Source organism: Acanthisitta chloris, unplaced genomic scaffold (assembly GCF_000695815.1).
Source record: "Acanthisitta chloris isolate BGI_N310 unplaced genomic scaffold, ASM69581v1 scaffold1470, whole genome shotgun sequence".
Lineage (NCBI taxonomy): Eukaryota > Metazoa > Chordata > Aves > Passeriformes > Acanthisittidae > Acanthisitta > Acanthisitta chloris.
This window is the reverse complement of record NW_008650950.1, coordinates 46,797-68,501: the sequence shown is the minus strand read 5'-3', so window position 1 is coordinate 68,501 and position 21,705 is coordinate 46,797. Positions and strand designations below refer to the sequence as shown.

At 41.0% G+C, this 21,705-nt stretch overlaps 1 protein-coding gene across 1 annotated transcript in view; it reads right to left on the bottom strand.

Moving 5' to 3' along the window:
- ADAMTS2 (ADAM metallopeptidase with thrombospondin type 1 motif, 2) overlaps positions 1-21,705 on the bottom strand; it is a gene marked incomplete at its 5' end in the record, with an annotated part of 173,290 nt that overhangs the window by 105,138 nt on the left and 46,447 nt on the right. Inside the window, one exon of the mRNA XM_009070951.1 lies at positions 4,712-4,871. Within this exon, the coding sequence (XP_009069199.1) occupies positions 4,712-4,871 (160 nt within the window). The remainder of the gene's footprint in view (positions 1-4,711; positions 4,872-21,705) is intronic.

Genomic DNA, 21,705 nt, shown 5'->3' with positions numbered 1-21,705 from the left:
CTGAATTGGTCCCTAATCCCTCAGGACTCCTGAAGGATCCCAGTGACAGGAATGAGGACCAGCTCTGCTCTGATGAGGTTTGGGTGTCTGTCAGAAAGGAGTTGCTACCAGTATTGAATAGAAGCAGCAACTTGTTTCTGTTCTTTTACCTAACTGCTATGTGCTTGTGACCAGGGGATGTTAGCACCCCTCAACATAAAGAAAGGAAACAGGAGGAGAGTTTCCAAACAAAGAAAATGATGGATTTTGCCCCAAGCAGTACATTATGGGGTTACATAAAATGATCACATCATTCAGCACCAAGCCACTACTCTTCTGCAGGTCTGAGCACCAGCAATCCCAAGGAAAGGGTCACAAGTCTCCAGCACAGGCTATGGGTTTGTCCATCCTGTCAGCCCAGAGCCTGTTCATGATGGGACTCGTGTCAGATTGGGTTTGGCCATTCCAAGGGATTTAATTAGCACTCACAGAAACAACAGCTTCCTGGTTTAAGCACACTTGGAGAGTTACCTTACTGTCATCCTCAGTAATAAACTGTTCTTGGCTAAGGTCATCTTTCATCTGCACAGTAAATAAAACTGTCACTAAAGCTGAGTTTCTGTTTCTCATCCATCAAGCAATACAATAAAACTCCGAGCACCATCTTTAAACAATGGTTTTTGAGAGAAAAGGCAAACCTTAAGGAAGTTTTAGTATAATCATTTCCTCTCGGCTGATCACCACAACAGACACGGTAATTTAGCTGGGGAAATGTGATATTAAAGTTTACAAGCCTGATAATCAGATTGTCTTTAGAGGCAAAAATCAAGCTGGCTTTCCAGACCTCATCATAACCATTAATTAAATACTTACCATCTCTTCACTTAACATCCCAAGAACATTTCAGTAAAAACCCAGAAGTCTCAAGAAATAACCAACCTACTCTAGCTTGTCTATTTAACTCTAGTACTATTACACACATAGTTTTACTGCTATCAAGCAACATTTCTCATGTCTGCAAGAAGGAATTCAACTGGAAATATTAAAATATTTTCAACATGCCACTTTATTTTTATCTAGAGGAAGATAAATTATAATATGCATTCAAGCAATTGCCAGAAAAAATAGGGTTTAGTCTCACCATAGCTGAAATATATCAGCCACTACATGAAATATTTCTTTTTCTGAAACAATTAGCCTAATGTGTAGTGAGTTCGCACAGACTTTCACAGAACTACTCTGCTGAAGATTATTACTTGGCTAAAATAGGATGCTTACATTTTTCCAGGACATTAACAAATAGCATTGGTTGAGAGGGGAAGACCAGATTGAAGTATTACACCCCTTAACTCTGCAATTCTCACAAACACCAAATAATCCTACACCAGTCAAAACAAATGATTCAGGCTGCCAAAACAAGTATTTACTTCTCCCAATATTCTGATAGGATTTTACATAAATGCAGAAGCAAACCTGGTAGAGACTGAAATCAGACCAGAGCTCTGCAGATCAGAGCAGAACTCTTCTAGTACATTCCACTTCTCACAACTCAGCACGTCAGCAGAGCCTTCATAAAGCAAGATGCATACCTGGATCTCTCCAGGGCTTAGGAGGTCATGGGTTTTGTTTATTTATATTTTTTAAACAGATGGAATAAAATCTCAGTTTCTCTCACTGTAATATAAAAGATAACAGCATAAGGAAAATGCTAGAAAAGCCTTGCTGTCAGGTCCTCCTCACCATATCTGTTGACACAATCTGGAATTTACTCCAATGCTGCGGAAAATGCAAATTTTATTTTTTTTTGAATCCACACTCACAATCAGTCAATAGATCATCCATCAGTTCTGGTTGTCTTTTGGAGAGGTTCAGCTGCCCAATAGCTTCAGGGACCTCTCTCCCACTGTTGTGCAGCTCTGTGTGGGAGCTCCCTGCCTGGGCACCCATGGGAGATGCACTTGGGGTTCTGAGTTCTTCAACAAATCACCCTCCAAAAGAACTGCATTCAAATCCCACAGCCCTTGTGCCACATGAGGTCCAGCATGACCACTGCCCACTGCAGCCCCATGTCCTTGAAACGACGACTGAGCCACCCAACTCCAAGTTCATGGAGCTTTCAATTCCTTCACCTCCTGTTTCATGGGGGAGAGAACAGCTTGTCCTATTTTCTTGTGAAAAGAGTGCCAGAGATAGGAATATTTATAAGGAATTTGTATCTATCTATCCAAACCGAAACATTCAAAAATCATGACTCACAATCCCCTCCCAAATCATGGGATTAAATTAACGTATCATGGGATTTTGAAACATGCTGTCTAAAAATTATAGAATAAACTTTGTGTTACTCATTACCTTAAAATATTTGCACAGACAGAAACTACTTTTTTTTTTTTTATCAACAGTTAAAAGAACCAGAAGCTCACCTAGGGAAAAAATATCATCACATATTCATAAGATTCCTGGAGGCTGGACCTTTAAAAATAGTCCAAGTGTTACAATTCATCACATGTAAATTTATGGGATTTGGCAACAATGCAGTTGTCTCCAGGGATGTTGGAAGAGGAGGAGTGCTCTTGGTTAACCTTTTTTTTTTTAATAGATACAGCATGCTGAAAGTGCCCTACCAAGTATTTCCTACATCAGCCCATCGATTAATTTAGAGCTCTATGCAAACACACACAGTGCACTTATCAACACCCAGTCACTAAATATTTTGATGTTTATTCACCAAAGCTTGATGCATTCTGGACAAAGACAAACTGGAAAATAAAATGACAATTTCTGAAAGCACATCCTTTCCATGCCTGTTGCCTAGAGCAAATCAAGGGTGGGAAGCCAGGTTTAATAAAAAGTAGAGGGGAACAGGCCATTTTTGAGCAGCTGTTCACTTTTTTTGTTAAAGGCAAGGACAATTTCATGGAAAAAAAATCCCATTTAGAGTAGAGCAGGTTGTTTTCCAAAATAAAAACTAATCTTTAATCAAGCTTACCAATCAAGATAGTGGGTAGAAGGGGAGATTACTACTCTTGGCATTTTCTTCCTCACTTAAAAATATGAACTATCATAACCATTCCTACTTATCACCAACACCTGCTGTTCCAGACAAGGTCACTGCTACACCTCAGCCTGGTCTGCACCAGTTCAGCCTCACTTTTGCTTTTCAGTCCCACAGTGCTGGCTGATGTCTGTGATTCCTTTGTGCCTTGGTACCAGAGCCTACCAACTCCAGCCCTGACACAGTTGAGGTGACAGACGTGGAAGTCTGGTGGCATCAGACACCACGTGTGGCTTTGCAGCCAGGCACAGTGGGCAGCTCCACCATCAGCTCCACGAGAAGCCACAGAGCACAGAGCTGCATTTCAGAGAGGTGTTTTCAGACACTGCTGTCAGAGCCTCCACTAGCAGGTACTGCATGCCAATAACTGGAGCTGATCTACAGTTTATGCTTTTCTGTGTACCAGACTCCTACTCCTGAGGAATATTTACCATCCAAAACCAAAAATACTGCCATAAGGTGTGAAGAAAATCAAGTCTCTTTTGTTTCAGAGGAAACACAGTGACTGGCTCATATTTTCCAACATGCATTAATTTTATAAACATCTACTAATAGAGCAATGTCCATCATATCTACCATCCAATCTTTCTGGGCTTGTGACACTCAGACTCCTCCAACCCCCAGCACTGCTCCACAGTGAGTACAAAGGCAACCAGAAGAGTCTACCACAGCAAATTGTCATCCAGAAAATTCATGGGTCGTTCCAAAGTGGAAAAAAAAAACTTGGTTGGATGTTATTGCTTGCTTTCTTTTTAATCCTTGCTCCAAACTGAACAGTGTGAGAAACTGATACTGTTTGCATGGCCCTAATTTCAGTACCTCACCTCTGTGGCTATCTGCTCCTCCCTTCCTATACTTGAAAACCCATTATTCTGAAATAAGATAATACTAGGGTATGAGTGACAAATAACTCTGCAGTTTGGTGGTACACACATTTGGAACAAAAATGTAGCTATTTTGTTGTTTCCACTCAAATGACCCAGTTAATTTCAGTGTTAACATCAGCTGTCAAAACATCTACTTACCAGATTTGCATCCCTTATTTATTCAGAAAAAAAAGGTGCAATATCCAAGCAGTTATCACAGAAACAGAAAACATTACATAGAATGGGTACTTATGTTTAATTCCTGTTATTTCATCACTGTCTATCACATATTTAGTAAGTCAAATTCCACACTTGGCAACACATAAATAAATCAAGAAACTTTGTGTTGACACTGGAGATACCATTACTTTCCTGTTGGGGCTAATCCAGCCCAGTGAAGACACTGTCAATGAGAAGCCTATGCACCACATCAGCCTTGGTGCCCTTTTGCAGCCTTCCAACAGAACCTTTGCAAATCCAGCACTGCCATCTGACCCCAGCAGGCACAGGTACCTCTGCACTGCTGCATCATCCACCATCCCCTTCTTCTGCTCCGACCCAGGGACTCAGTGGGACACATAACTTTCTGCTGGCTATCTCTGGAGCCAAGGAAACTCTTTAAAGCAAAGACAATTCCACCATCCTGAAGATAGTTCTGACTGCTGCAATGTTTGCTTACCCCAGGTTAAGTGTTCAACCTCTTTTTTGTCCATAGAGGGAGAAAAACACATTTCTCTTTTCAAAAGGCAGACACAGCAGATCACATTGGCTAAAAGCCTTCACCTACACTTTATACATCAGCCTGCCTTACCTTTATACAGGGTATCCATGTTCTCCATAGGAAGCTGCTTTTTGGCAGCTGCTCTACGATAGACCACGTGTGTTCTGCCTCTTCCCTCTTCCTCCTCCTGGGCCCCTTTCTCCAGAGGTTCGATGAAGAACTCGTCCTTGTCTGTGCGAATCATGCCAGCCTGCAGCGACAGGGCAGAGATGGAACACTTTGCATTACTGCACATACAGCAGACGTGGGGAGTAAACAGTTACAATATGCTTAAGCACACTTTACTGCTCCCCAGAGAGCAATTAGGATGCAGAGAGGAAACCAGGTGAATTCTTTATTAGAGCAAAATGAAGCATCATTTCCCCAACTTGACAAGAAAGGACTAAAGGTACAACCCTGAACCGAAAGGACTTCTCCTTCAGCCACATGAGCCAAGTATAGGTCTAAGAATCTGTCTAGGAAATACTAGCTCCATTAAAAAACAGCTACAATGCAAGTTATTATGACCTTAGCTATCCATCAGGCCCAGACTGCTCCAGTGTTTACTATTTCTTCCTAAATAAAGGATCAGTTCAGTGCTATAAGCTGGTCCTGATGTGCAGTTCAACAGTCAAAAAATGCAAAGTCAGCCTTTCTGTTCAGAAGCAGGATGGAAAAATACTACATCTTACATGCAGGCAGCTAAGCTTTGTGATTATTTCTGCCCTGACAAACAGGGTTTAGCCAACAAAATGATCTTTCAAGAATTGGCCACAATTAGTTTTTAAAAAGTGTCAATAGTGCATTGCTAAAAAATGACAACTTTTTCAGACTTGACTAGATATACCAGTATGGGAAAAGAAATTTGCACTTCTACAGAGCACCTGAAACATCATCCAAGCAATTCTTGCTGTGTTCAGGGGAAATCCTCGTAAAGACTGAAAACTTTAAAAAAGCACAACTTTTCATCATCTTTATGCGGGTTAAACAACTTGGGCACCTGGATCCCCTGGGCTTATATCCCCTCTTGCAGTCCTGCCCTACTGCAGAAGGACACAGCAGCCAGGAGCTGCTGGCAGAGATGGTTGGCTTGAATCAATTTTTCTCCATATGTTTGCACATCTGTGTTTGAGAACTTAAACCAATGAACTCTTAGCTTGTAGACAGAAAGTCTTACTATTAATGTGAAATAAATTGTTCAGAATACTGTTGAGAGAAGCTCCAGATCCAACCTTCAGAAGCTCCTTCATCATGCTCTTTCCTACTCTGCCCACTGATGATCCTGGAGCCACTGGGGTTTCAAATTGGACAGGGGAGAACACCTTGACACTGTGATGCTTCATATTGCTATCTGAGCTTCTGGGAGCCTAAATCCTCTGTTCTGTGCCCTACCTCAAGCTTTCAGGACAACCAGTCTGGCTCCTTTGAACCCAGAATTCTCACTTGAAACAACTATCATCTAAACACTCTTATCATATCCCAGCACTAAAGTTCTCATACAACACATTTTTCTTCTACAAGCAGCAAACTCCATTCCTACTGCTATAAATACAGTACGTTCGTTGGTTCCCTCCTTGGAAAAATGTCAGGTTCATTTGTCATGTCTTAACTTACATTAGGCAAGATTTCCAGTCCCAGAATTCATATGGATAATGTATACTAAACCAGATTGAAGAGGAAGGATTAAAGAAGCAAAATTATATCGAAGCAATTTAAACTGATGCCATCCTGCCTGTATAAAGGAAACTGAATTTGAAATCATGTCCTGTTTCTGCTTATCTAATTTAGATTCTACATCAGTCACAGAAAAGGTGAGACAGGCTCAGCAGCTCAAGGAAGCCAAGACAACCACGAAAATAAGTGCTGAACCCAGAGAGACATCAACTGATCTTTCACTGTAAAGTGGAATACATAAAAAATTCAGAGTCGATGTCATTCTCCTTTTAATGTATACTCTAATTGTGTCCACACACATTTCTTCTGGATATTAAATATTATATCCATAAATTTTAAAGTGTTTTCACGAGAAATGCACAACTAAAGATCAAGAAGGAACTAGCATTTGCAAGCTCAACTGCACAGGGTATGATGCCCATGCCCGACATACACCCAGGAGAAACACACTGAGAGCTTTTTCCAAGTAAGCTACCTGGTCATGCACATGTTCCTATGTATTTCTGGATTAATTAAACCTAATATTAACTAAGCAGCTAATGCCAGACATTAGTTTAGAATGCAGACCATAGTGTAGGTAAATGCTGCTGTACATTGTACGCAGCAGGGTGTACTGATGGGAGTTTGGAGGAATTCAGACCTTCTAAGAAAATTAACAGATAAGCAACATCTACAATCAGTAGTTGAACTGATCAGACAGAACAACTGTTAAAGGTGAACTTTAGCTTTCAGGGCATGCTGGCCTTTTGGAAATGAAAATATCTGGTCAGACTGAATTCTCCCCCTTGAGAAGACAAAAGTGACACCCTAGGACAGACTGTAAGACTAAACAAAAGAGATACTTGAATGCTGGTCCCCAAGACATAAAACCAGTGGTTAAACACCAGTGTTTCCTGCAGATCACTGTGCCTGGTACTGTCTCTTTTGTGTGCAGGGGATTCAGGTGGTACTGAATATGCCTCATAGCAGTTCCTCTATCAGGTGCTCTCATTTCACACTCTGCTTCTCAGATGGACTTACACCATGCTGTGCATCCCATGGCCACACACCCCTTGATTCTGTTGGAGAGTAGAAAGGAAGGAATTTAACCTTGAAACAAAATCATAGAGTCTCCTGAGCTGGAAAGAACCCACAAGGACCATTGAAGTCTGACTCCCACGTGGCTGAATATTTATTTTCTCATTTTAATCTTGGACTACACTGGAATTTCTCTATTCCTTTAGTCCTGAGAAACACATCAATTATTTTTGGCTGGAATTGTTAGGCAAGAATGTGTGTTTGAACTGTAAAAGAATGATATATTTTCATATGTCGCATGTCCTACACAGCATTTGATTTAGCCAACACATTGTCATGAAATAAAACGAGAAAAAATGACTGTTTCAAACTCTAAGAAGAAAATTCATTTATACAACAAGGCAGAGTTCCTACAGCAATCCACAGTTCAAGCCATCTGCCTAATAATATAACCACAGTTATAAATGATTCATTAAGAAATACGTGGGGCTCCTGAAAGTCTCCACCACACATTTCCTTGCTGCTTTGAGCAAGACATTTAACCTCTTTACTTCCATTTCTCCACCTCTTAACCAGCATAACAACAGACTTGCCGGATAATTACAAGGGTTATTTTGTTATTTTTTGCCAAGTGCTTTGAACATGAAAAGCTCAAGATGAATTGCCTAATGTATTTGTTTCTGATACTACTCAGAACAACCTCAAGAAGGCACCAAAAGAGGGAGATTGCTTTTAGTCATCAACTCAAGTGTTGCACATAGCCAAGGAAGGAACACAAAGGCAGCAGGAGTTTGCTCACATCCTTCACCTTCACCCTTCATCAATCCTGTTCTTACCCACAGATGCCATCACCCTTGTGCCAGCCTGTCATGCCAAGACAACTGTCAGACACCCACCAAATTTATGATGACATTAAAGCTGCTGCAATTTCCCAGTGAACATCTCTGGATGACTAAAACAGAAATGCCATATTGACTGAGCACACCTGTGCCTTCCTTCCAACTAGAAGGGCTTCAGAAAATTCCTAGATCATCTTCATCATCTGGACATTTACTCCAGTAGATGTGAAAGCACAATTAAGCCTTTCAGTTACCAGTTTTCCAAAAAGTTCTGAACAGTCACAGGAGTTGCTTCCACAAACTAAGAGCTTAAAAGCACCTGCCAGCAGCAGTGTTTTTCTATCCCATGCTGCTCACCACCCCTGTGGGAATGCTGTATCCTCGAGGACTTACAGATCACTGGTGCTTCCCCTGCACTACCAACCTGCAGCTACACACATGCTGTGCAGTTCAGAACTAGGTATGGGACTGTGCATCAACATGGAAAGGAATTCCAGTCCTGGAAAAAATGCTAACTGTTACCTCTTTCCTTCCTCTTCTGGGACTTTTACCCCGAAACTAAACTGAATATGGGACTGTTGCTAAATATGGCAGCAGTGACTCTGTCCTGTGACTAATGTAAATATAAATCAATCGAAAAAGTGTTTGCTTTTGGAATGCACCAAACTGTAGCAAGGAGCCTGTAATAACCCATTATTTCCCAAAGCAGGACATCCCCAGGCCTTTCTTCCAAGGGCTTTTAGATCCCAGCTGCAAATTACTCAAGTCAAGCACTGCTTGGCACTCATTAATATGCATTAAAGACTAGAGCAGAAAACACTTAATCAAAAGGAAATGGCAATTCAGAGAATCAAAACCTCTGCTAAGGTTAGCAAGGTGGTTATTTAGAAGTGAAAGCCACACAGGAAAAAATTCACAAAGGAAGGCAACGAGTGACTGTCCTGTCTAATTATGATATGAATTACATTGATAAGCCACAAATGAGACCATTGCAACGCACAGGGCTGGGGCTTAGAGTTCCACTAATCTCTTTTGGGGATAACAGGGCTCCTGTGCATCCCTGCAGACCTCCTTGCAAGGCTTTCAAGGACCAATGCATCCACATATACCAGCAACAGCAGCAGCCACGTGGACTTTCTGGCCAAGTTAATTACACTCATCCCGTCCAACACGACGGAGTTCTCCCCAGCCCAAGAGACTTGCCAGCTCTTTGCCACCACAACGCAGAGCTCAGCTGAAAAGCACATTTCTGCTCCCGTCTCCTCAACATCCCCAACCCCTCTTGCATTTCTAAAGACACTCTTTAGAAGTCTAATTTGACAGAAAAACTGCCAGGCATATTTAGATCTACAGAAAACTCCAGGTTTTAGAGTGTTAGCTCCTGTGGATAATTAAATGTCTCTCTGGCTCTGCACTTGGTGAGCAACTTAATTGTCACCTCATTCCCATTCACATCACAGCTCCCTGTTCTGGGCTGTAATGAAGTAACCTATCTAGCTGCTGCTTCAGGACTCCAGAGCCTCAGCCCATCCTGTAACCGCAGGTTTAATTAATGTTCATTTTCTTCCTCATTAGTATAGCTTTACAAAGTTTCTCATTGCCATATAAAGGCAGATTTACTTCCCAATCTCTGAACACACAATACAGATAGGAAGATAAAATGAAATGTGAACAAACTGAAATTAATCTACAAAAATCCTTAGTTAATTAAATCAGTAACCTACAAAAACAGTGTTTCAGAAACACTTAGAAACAACATATCTGTAAATAGAGAGTGCTCTATTTTTTTGAGTATTTGATTCTGGAAAAGGTAACTAGCCAAATTACACACCTGTGCATGAATGAATCCTAGGTACAGTTTTGAATTTCAGATTATTTTCTTGAGACAAAAGGGAGGTACAAACTATCTGACATTTTACCTGAGTGCCTGGGTTATGAGCCTGCACTCCCTGTGATGCTAATGAAGACTCCAGAGGGGAATTTACAATATGGGATCCTCCCAACAATCAATTTACTGAGAAGCTGAGATGGATTTGCATTTCACTATATAGTTGCCAAAAATACTCTGTAGATGACTTAGAAAGAGAAAATATTTATATTTGCAAGACAACATATTGGACAAAGACTTACTCTGTGTTTATATCAACATGTCTGTACCCTAAATACACAACTGTTACACATTTGACCAAACTGACACTAGTACAGCAGAGAACATGAAATCAAATTCCACGTGCTATGTTTACAATCCTTCTCTAGGTCTTAGAACCACAGGAACATGCTTTTCCCAAACAAGAACAGATGTGTCCTCCCAACACTAAAAAGTCAAGCACGGAAATACTATTAGCTCTATTACATTAGAAGGGACCTGATGCACCAGGAGCTCTGATGACTGGAGCGAGGTCACCCAGGAAGTCTGTGGCAGAGCTAAGGACATAACACAGACCTTCAAAACTCATCTCTGCCCACATGGAATCTCTCAACATTTTCCCTTCTGCAATATATTCATTCCCAATCACACAATGCATTGATGTGTTTTGGCATTTTATTTCCATTGAGCTTCATTTGCCTAGATAACAATGGGGAAAAAAACAAACCCAATCTTCTTATGTTGTATTTGCATTTGATTCTTTGAGAACGTGCCTCAAACTAGTGAAACACTGCAGAGGAAGAACTGTGCTGTGCTGTACATTCATCTTCCTTTACAGTGGAAGGAGGTACTGCAGAAATTGTAGCAAGTATTAGGAACACATTGGCACTTACTGTGCTGGATGCTGCTGCTGCCCTAAAGCTACACCAATCTATTTAGGCCCAGGCTGGATGGGGAAGGAAGTTTTCAATTGAGCATACATATTTTTTATTACTGTTAGTATTTTTCAGCCTTTTTTTCAAGTTGGTTTGCAATTAAGTTGCTTTATTTTCACATACCCTCAAAAAATTAAGGACGCAAAGAATGATGGATACACATAGGAATTACACAGCCAGACTGATAGAGCAACAGAGCCTGCTGGGTACCCCTATAGAAACTGTGTGTTCCTTAGGGTCTTCATTTATCCTCTGCAGAACGGGGATAAGGTCATATTTTTACTGCACTTTGAGATCTACTAATGAACAGCACCATGCAGGAGCTATTTGTACCAAGAGCACTTTGATGACAGGCTGCTTTCTGCTCAAGGGAGGATGGGTATCCATCCATTCATGCATCTACACAGTTCCACTGCTACCCAAAATAAAATTTTGTCCCTGGAGCCCAGCTTAGTCACTACACAATCGCAGGTGTGATTGATAACAGCAGGGGGACAAATCTCAGCCAAGATAGCCTGAAGTTAAGAGAGCTGCCTTAGTTTATAGCTGACAAAAATCTGGACCCAAATCCTGCAGTTGTATGGTATAACTCATTTTAGAAACTCAAAAGGGTTTTCTGTGGGTTTTAAGAGACACAATAGTGAGACAGACTGTGTCTCATTCTCAGTGAACCACCAAGAGAAAACAGAGACAGCAAAAGATATATCACAAAGCAATGCCAGCAGATTTTAAGACAAGGGTCCTGGCCAAAGTGCCTTGGCTTTCACCAGTGAGCAATGCTAAAAACATTGCTTCCAACTTCCCTACTTTTACAAGGAAATGACCAAATTCTCACCTCTGCCACTCAGCACCTGCCTAGGGTGCAGAAGACCAGGGCCATGACCCTGAGCAACACTTTGCTCCAGCACATCTTCTGCCTCTGTCCCCCACAACCTGTCCTGTCCTAGCAGCCTCTCTGTAGATCACAAGAGGTAGATCTCATTTACAATAGGTTTAGGTAATATACAAACCCACGTCTTTCTGTATGTGCCACAACCACTCCTTTTGCAAAGTACAGCTTGCAAAAGTGTAACAGAGCAGGCAAATTCAGAGCAGATCTCCCTGCATCACACCTTTGCCAGGTTGGCTTCCACCTTTTGGATACCTCCACCACCAGCAGCAGGAGCTTCATCTCCAATGAGCTCAGCTGCAAGAGCTGTTACAACTCTATGGCTTTTTTAACAGAGAAAAGCAGTTTTCAGCTAAAATAATGCTTCAGCAAGAACATTTTGCAAAGTCTCTAGGCCTGATGTCCACAGGTATGTGGAATCCCAAGCAGGAAAGAGGTGAGTTATTAAATGGCTGTTAAGAATGAAAATGATAAATGCGGCAGATCTTGCAGACTCAGGGGATTGCAAACTTGATTGCTGGTGCTGCAAGCAGGGAATAGTAATTGCAGTTTCCTGCAACAGAGTTTCTCAAGTTTAATCTTTCAGGGAGGAAAAGCATGAATATCAAGTCCATGAATTTGCTAACAGCAAGCTCCAAAAAGATTAACTTTCCCAATTTTAAAACAAGGAGCTGTTTGAAATGAAGCATTTCTGAGGACACTTTGACAAAATGTTGAGTCCTATCCACAGCAATAAAAATGAACTGACATTCTGCAAGGAAACAAAACCAGTATGACTGGAAAGCTCTTCAGCTCAAACACCCACAAAATGGGATGGTATATGAGTTTCTTTTCCAAAATATATTTGCTTAAGGGACAAATCACCACCCACTGAAGTCAAGGGGTGTCACATTCATAAATCTTGAGGCCAGAATTCATAAATGGATTCATAAATATTAAAGCAGTTTAGTCTGATGTTCTATATAAGACAGGCCAAAGACTTTCACCAAAGCACCACTGCAGTGTCCAAAAACTGCCTTCATCCTGAATGCAGCAGGGCTGGATCAGATCCATTAATGGATGGGAGATGGAGTCCAGATCTTTGCTATAGTAAACAAGATAAAAGGATCCAGACCACAAACTGCAGACAAAAAGTTTACTGTATTAAAAAAATTATTATATATTAAATTCATCTGAGTTGAAACTTAGCAATTAAATTAATTTAAAATTATCTTATACAAATCCTGATTCTTCCCTTAGAAAGATGTTACTGCAGCAACATTTCATATTCCAGAGGAGTGAGTGAACTGCAGAGCACAAGCTGCAGGGCAGCAGGAGCCAACCCTGGCCTTGGCCATTCCCATCTTCTCCTGCTCCCAGTCCCACACCAACTCTTCTCACACAGCAGCCCCAGTGCCCACTCAACCACACAGTAAGCAGGTTGAGGGAGCTTACCCCAAAATCACCACCTTAGAAGATGTGCACCTTGGCAGGACCTGATGTCCCTGATCTGCAGCTTCTGACATTTGCTACCCCAGTGAAAGCAAGACCCCCAGCAGGTAAAAATTCCCAGCTGGAAGAGAGCATCTCACACCCACTTCATACTGTTCCATGCAACAGCTCATAACCCACATCCAGCCACATGTCCAGGGATTCATGGCTTGGAAAGCATATAAGGTTCTTCTCTACTAAAATCAAGTGTTACTCTAACTGGATGCCCATAAGGGTGAGGGAAAACAAAAGCAACAAAAGGTTGCTGCAGCTGGGGTTTGCTTTTCTTTCTACATCCTATAAACAAGCTTATTTTAACCTTCTTTCTCCTACCCTGTATAGGAGAAATGAACCTGGAAAGCAGTTATCCAAATGAGAGCACGAAAAACTAATGAGAGATGAGCTTTCAATTTTATACTGCACTCAGTTGTAGGCTCCCAGTACAAGATGTCAACAAAGTGCAAGATACAGTACAGAAACGAAAATAATTAATCCCTGGAGGAAGAGGCTTATTAAGAAGGATTAAATCAAAGAATTAATGTGCACTACTTGTCTGTATGACAAAGAGGAAGGGAGGCATATGATAACTCTCCAAGACCTGAAAGCATAGAGAGAATTAGAGTTGCTGATGAGAAAAGCTTGGACATAACCAGGAAACAAACAAAAAAAGAAACTATGCCAGAAATTTTAGCCTGCAATGTTACAGGCAGTCTTATGCAAAACCAGCTCAAAAGCTTCTCCTTAAAGATCTTTAAATTAACATTCCTTATTCTTTGCATTGCAGTAGTACCTGAAGTACAAACAACAAGATTTAGGCATTGCACAACAACAAATGCATTTTAGCAGAGGAAGAAACAGAGAACTTGGCAGTAGCTGGTGATCCATACTCAGTAGCTGGTCCTTGGAAAAGCAAAATTAAAGACAATCACTTACTACTGGCTGGTTTTTAAGACAAGAGGAGGAATCACATGGACATCTGGTCCACCTGAGTGTGGCTCATGTGATTTTCCCTTTGACCACCTCCAGTTTTGTCCTGTTTGTGTTTTTCCCATTTTTTTCTCCTCCAATCCCTCCAAGGCTGCAGCTACTAATAAAACAACTTAATATTGTGCGAACTGAAGAACAAGAATGTTCCCTGTGCCTGTTCCTTAGACCATGACTCCAGTAACCATCAACTTTTCACCACACTCCCAAGCAGCACAAAAGAACTTAAATTACCTACATGCACACAGAAAAGCTCTAAAGGACAGAGCCACAGTTAGATAATAATTGTAGAAACTTGAAAAAATAGCAAGTGTTAAAACAGAATGTAGACTTAGTAACATTTTATTTTAGAAAACAAAAAGCACCTATACTCTTAGACAAAAGTTAAAAGAATAGTGACTGTTTTCTTAAAATAAGAAGTGAAGATCCAACCTTTTTGCAACAACCAGCAACCAGATAGTTGGAAGTTGGACATAACACACATTGAGTCAAATGAAGCCTACATACGATGCACTTCCTGAACATAAGAGTATGGGAAATAAATGCAAAGTAAGAAGCATAAATCAGCCTTGTAAATCTTTCAGAACTACTAGAAATCAAATTACACACCATATGTCAGTGGGCTAATGTATTCACACCAGTAGCGCTGGGTTAGCACCACCACACATTCTGGGAAGTTTACAAGTGGTGTGTGTTTATTTGGACAATATTCTTACCACAGAAGATATTCAGGAAGTTCTTCAAGAGGTGGTTTCCATACTTTGCATGTCTACCATAAAATGATGTGGCTTTGTGATTTAAAGTTGCCTTTAAATCTCCTTAGATTGTTTTATAATTAAACAGGCATTACTAATTTAGACTACAAGCAGAGAGGGGAAAAAAACACATTTGCAGCTCTTGAGCCAACAACAATGCTTTAAAAACTTCTCAAAGTCAATTGTCCAAATACAGTTACAAGGACTACAAGCCAAGAACCTCGACCAGAGGAAATATTATAGTAAGAAAGCCAGTTGCCTCCCTTTGTAAATGCAAAAATATGTTAGTTTTCAAAAGAAATTATCAGATAATCTACCAACTCCACCACCCAAACCAAAGCCAGTTATTGCAGTCATATCTCTGAGACCTGCCTAGAGGAGGAACAAATGTCTATCACAGGACAAAAGAGCTGTTCTGTGTTTCTTGAGGGCACCCAGAAGGCTGATGAGGATACCCATTAGTGACACGGGGGCATCCAGGGTCTGACAGGGAAACATCCCTAATCCAGAAAACAGAGCTTCCAATCAACTCATGTGCATCCCAGGCCAGGCAGATGAAGATACTGGTGGTCATTTGTGGCCATATGACCAGAGAGCCACTGAGCTTCTCAATGAACTTCCAATGTTTTTGAAAAATTACAAACGAGGTCAACAAAATCCTCACTCTTCCACTTTAAATTTGCTGCTAGCTACAGAATTTAGGTTAGAGAAGGAACTATCAGGAGCCCAAGAGATAGAACTCAGGAAGATCAGGGAATGAATACACAGGAACCTGTCAAATGGAAGCTAACACTGACAAAAAACTAAAATGCTTTGTCAGGAACATTTAACCAACCTACGCATTTTACAAAGTCCTAAATTTGCTACTTCCAACTCAGGTGAGGGATGGATAACTATTGCAACCAGTCCAATGAAGATTTCCTCTCACTCTACAAATTCAACCAACAACAAAACAGGAAAGAAGAAAAAAAAACATTAAAAGGATATTTAAACATGGGATAAAAAAGACAAGACAGATGGCATTATTGTTTTGTTACATGAGCCAGTGGTATAGCTGCACTGAAAACACTGGGTGCAGGATGCCTGCAAATACAACCAAACTGAAATGTTTCCAAAGTTGAATGAGAATAACCAGGACATCGAAACTACTCTCATTTCAGCAGGGAGACTGAAAATGTTAAATATTTGTTTTAATCTGAATGAGAAAGACAGAGGCAAACAATTAATGGTGTAATAAGGGATACCTGAAAGTTTTCTCTTCATTTCACAGTAGTGTACCAATTAAATTAAACACGCTTTCCCCTGCCTCCCTCTGCCTAAAATAAATCACAGAGTAACTTCATGGTTTTCATTCTCCAGCTGACATCTTAGAGCAAATTAAAGACCTTTAATACAAACAGTGAGGAGTCTCAGAAGCTCCAGGGTGCCCCAGAAAGAACAGAAGCAGGTCTGGACTTCTTAGTCTTAGACTCCTGCCAGACCAAAAGACTTTATTAAATGAAAATGCCCAGAGGATCCTAAAGAGAAAAATCTCTTTCAGTTTATTTGTTTAACTAGTGATGTTGCTTCATATTTACGGGTTGAGTTTGTACTGGTAGATTTTTGTTTTTACAAGTCTATGTTCCAGCTGACCCTGGTTTCACAGGACTTACACCTACTGTGACAGCTTCACAACCTGTTGTAGCTCCCCCACGCAACACAGCCAAAGCCAAGCTGTTCTTTTGGTAACACTGGCAGGTTTCATAGCTCTCCTTCAACAGGTTTCAAATTCTATTTAGGTACCTCATCTCTATGGTAACTGCCAACTCCACGGAGCCTCACAGCACTGTGCTGGAGGAAAGCAATCCCCCATTCCTCACTGGGGAAATGAGATGAGGGAAAACTGGATGACTTGCCCAAGGACAAGTAGGAAATCCATGGCAGAGATGGGAAACCAAATATCCTGAAGACCAAGTCCAGAGCATGGTCTACAAGATACCCTTTCCTATGAGCAAAATCTCATGCTCCAAGCAGCTCTCAGCATCAGAGTAACTTCCAACCATACCATGATTCTCAGTTTACAAAGCAGGAGCATTATGGGATAAGTCAATACAAACCATCCCTGTGCTACTCTGCTACAAGCAGTTGGTCAACAAATGACTCCCTCTACCAGCTGCTCATCACCAGCATGACCACCAGAACAGACACCAGCCCAGACTGACCACTGCAGTACAATGAGGAGCTTAATGCATTTAGGCTTTCATGGGCTTCATCAGAACTCTGGGGAAGCAGGAATTTCACAAAGCTATAAAGGTTGTTTTAAAAGGTTTTCCAGATTTTATCATTTTTCACACAGTCTGCAGTTCTCCTTCCTGGCTTTTGTAAAATGACACACAGCTGCACTTTGGATCGCAGCTGTGACTTTTGGCAGCAGCAGAGGAGGCCCAACTGGGCTAGGCTGGGGTAGCCAGCATCACCCCAAGCTGTCTGGTGGTTCTCATCAGCAAGGAGGGACTGATCCCCCTGACTGGCATGGCAGGGTGAGTCATTGTGAGCTCCTGTTCTGTCACAGCATCTCTGAACGATGAAATATCCGCTGGATCTACTCTCCTGGGTAGAATCAATGGGAAAGAAATGACAACATGCATGGAAGACAGTGGAGAAGAGAAAAATCTAATGAGTGTTGTGTCTCCCCCCACTTGTTTTCTTTCATGTATTTTCTACTTCAAGTTTTTATTTTATTTGGTCCGTTCTGGTGTTATCCAGGCTCCTACCAATTCTCAGCATCTTATTTTCACATCCGTCTCTTCCACAGATCCTGAACATATTTTCTGCCTTTTCTAAAGAGCTCCCTGGGTTTCGTGTCGTTGCAGAACAGATGGCACAACACTTAGATTTGCTTTAGTAAACGGACAAATGTGATCACTTTGTTCTTCTCCGCTCACATCTGTGCTCGGTGGAGAAGTCTCTGTGAGCCAGGCGGCCAAGGACAGCGATGCTGTGGCCATCAGCTGGCAGTGGGGCAGGACTGAGCACTTGCCAGATGTTCTGGAGCCAAACTGGCACTTGGGCAGCATGGGTGGGCACAAGCACAGCATCTCCCAGTTGGCAGCACAAGAAGCAAACACCAACAGCCACCTTCCTCCCAGGTCCACAGGAATAACAAACCTTGGGAAAGCATTAAAGTGCCAAGAGGAGGTAGAGAGAAGCATAAAAGAATGAGATATGCTGACTCTCCCAGAAGAGCCTGAGGAAAAGGACTGTCATTTTTAGCCATATTTCAACCTCTTAAGCAGCCTCCCATCCGTCAGAATTACAGTATGTGGAAGGAACCTGTTCAATCTTGGAAAGCCAGAGGCCACTTAGCCTCATGACAGCAGACTGTGATCAGACTCAGCTTCTCACAGAGTATGGAGCAGTGAGAATTAACCCCTGACCTGCCAAGTGCTCTGCTGTAGTGGCAGACACATACAGCAAGCCAACTCTGAGAGTCTTGACTGATGATGGATGGAATAGTCTTTAAATACCCAGGTATGGCTAGATCACATCGTGCTTATAGAGAGGACCCTACTCGTTCTTCAGGTGAGCTCTCATGTGCCCACAAAGCACAAACACATAGGGCTCACAGTGGCATCTCCAGGGGTGTTCCAGTTAGTAATCCAGATTTCTTTTGGACACAAGTGCTTCACAGGAGATAAGATGATGAGTTCATGCTTCCAACTGATCACATCAGCAACCAGAGGTGCATCCTTTCCTCCTTCTACACAGACTCACCAACCCATTTCAGGGGGACCACAGGGAAATACTTCAGGCCAGTTCAATTCATTAGGGAATTCTCAGGTACACATTTTTTTTGTTTTCATTTGGGCTAAGACTCATTTGAAACATGATAAATTACCATGAGAAGGATATGTCATTTTTCAACCCATGGGGATAACCCCAGAGGAGGAAGAGAGTAAGTATAAGGAAGGTTAATGAGCCCTGAGGTCTTGCTTTGGGGAAAAAACAGTGTAGAAGAAAGGGATTATTAAAACATTTGTGTGCCCCCAGAGCTCACACTCTGCCTGGATGTGCACTGGACTTGTGATTCTCAACATCCTACATTTGGGATGCCTTCATCTTATCAGCCAACACTAATATAGACAAAATTTAAAATTTATTAATGCATCCTCAGTTATAAACACATTTGTATGTTCATGAGAATGAAACAATTTTAGCATGAACCAACTTTTTCATCCACTCACTAACTCCTACATTCACAAGTGTCTTGTATTTGCAACTGGTGACTAAAGGTAATGACACTTAACAATAGCTCTGACAGAAACAATCTTTGGGAGCTACTTCCTACCTTGGGCAAAGAGGAGGTAGAAAAGAGAGCAGTGAAGGCCAACATTTTTCTATAATTTTTATAAGAGTTTTCTTACAGAGTTTCTGATGAAATTTTATAGTTTATTGGAGGAAAAGAAAAAAGTCATTTTTCTTCAATTTCAGAGGAACTGAAAACTACTTTTTTTTATTTGACTCTCTCCAAGTCCCTTTATGTATCCCTCAAGACTGAACAAAATTTTGTTGTTTTCCACATCTTGCAGAAATTTTTTTTAAATTAGCATAATGCTTTAAAATTAATTGCATTTTAAAAATAAGAATAACTTCAGCTTTCTTGCAGGCAGCTACTGAAGTGAAACACACGATTATGCAAACCACAACCAATATTCTGGTGCCAAAAATACAGCTCAGCAGAGAGATGTATAAATACTGGCCAAACCTTGGAAAGTTCAGGTTAGAGAAGTATATAACAGAACTCTCCTTTCAGCAGCTATTCCAATTTCCTTCCTTTTTAACTTCGTTGGAAAGGAATCAATTAAAAACCAAATGTTAATTCAACTTCTGCATCATCCTTTTTTATTGCTTCTGTCTCATGGGGGAAACTAAATCACACCTTAAAAGTTCTCCTTAATGTCACCTTTCAGAAAGCAAAGTCACTCACTATCACCAGAGCTCTCTGTGCTTAGCCATCATGGGACTATAAATGCAAAACCTCAAGAGCTACAAAATTCTGGCAGCAGCAATTGGTCTTTGGGACTCTGTTCCTCTCCAAGACTTGCACGTGACTGTAACAATCAAGACACTTGGCACATATGAAAGATGTGTGCAAACAAAGGGATTTGAGTTTACTAGTGATTCAATCAATCACTAGTTTACTAAGGATTGATTACTAGTTGGTAAGGTTGGACTCGATGATCTTTGAGGTCTTTTTCAACCCAGTTGATTCTGTGATTCATAGGGGAGAAACTGCTCAAAGACACACTCACTTTCAAATTCCTTTTTGCACTCTGCCAAGGTAAACTTGGGCATTTGTACATTTCTGATCAGTACTTGTACAGATTTTATAGAGGGCTAAAATTAACATGCAGGGACTCTTAACTGCACCTCATTAAAAAGGAGCTGAAATATAATTAAATAGTTGTATGCATAAAAAAGTAAGTAAACTTGCTTTTCAAACCTGGACCTAATTTTTCTTCAGTGAAGCACACAGGCAAAGATCAGCCAGGTATCTGTCATGTACCTCTAAAATGACAGCTGGGGCCTGATATTGGGAGGAACTCGTGAATTTAACAGGGGAAAAAAAAATCATTAAATTACAATCTAAGTACCACACTCCAACTTTGCAGTGCATATACATATACAGAGAGTACAGGCCATGTGATCACATTATCTAACATGACTACAACATTTTTCAAGGCCATTTGATTCATATGGAAAACACGTGGATCAAGAAGCCCTGAACGAAATTCACCTTTCCCTCCAGTAACTCTTGTCTCACTCACAAGTCATGCTAAGCCTGCCACTCTTCTTAGCAAGGAAAGGATTAACCATACTCTCAGTTCTCACTAGAAATGCCTAAACCAGAATAGTCAAGACTCTCAGTATCAATACACATGGCTGTAGCAAAGACCTCAGTCACTGTGCTTGAAAAAGCACATCCCTCTGTGCAGTACATAGCTATGGGGATCCAATCTCATTCTACTACTGTACAAAGAAGATGGGTGAGTTAATGGGCTGAGGTTTTTTCCATTTGTTCTCCACTGATCTCTTTTGCATCTTTTTAGTTAAGCAATACAGATAAGACCTAGGTCCTTTTGAGTGAGCTAATGCTCATTAATAATACACATAGTTTTACTGGCATTTGTTCTTCCTCTTTCCTCTAACCCAAGTATAGGGAACTGTGCACTGAAAAAAAGAGAGATGTTTGTGTTTCTTGTCTTTTTGTGCATTTCAAACAGCACAATGTGCCTCCCCTACACACCTCATTAAGGATGTATAATGTCAAATCAAAACAGGTTATGTTCATCTCATCTATTATTAACCAAGAATCTTCTGTACAGATTTGAGTATATGTTTACTCTGTGAAAACCTACACAGTGCACTATACAGCTAAGAGCAATACTAGACACCTACATAATCAGAGAAAAAGCAGGAAGAATTCTGCAAAGCAAATGAGCAAAAGCTAAATAGATCCTATTATATTACTCTGACTCTGTGGAAAAGGGAGAACAAATATTGAACATGCAGGATTACCATCTTTTTCTGCTGAAGGAGCTCAGGAGTAAAGAGGCATTGTGTAAATATACAACC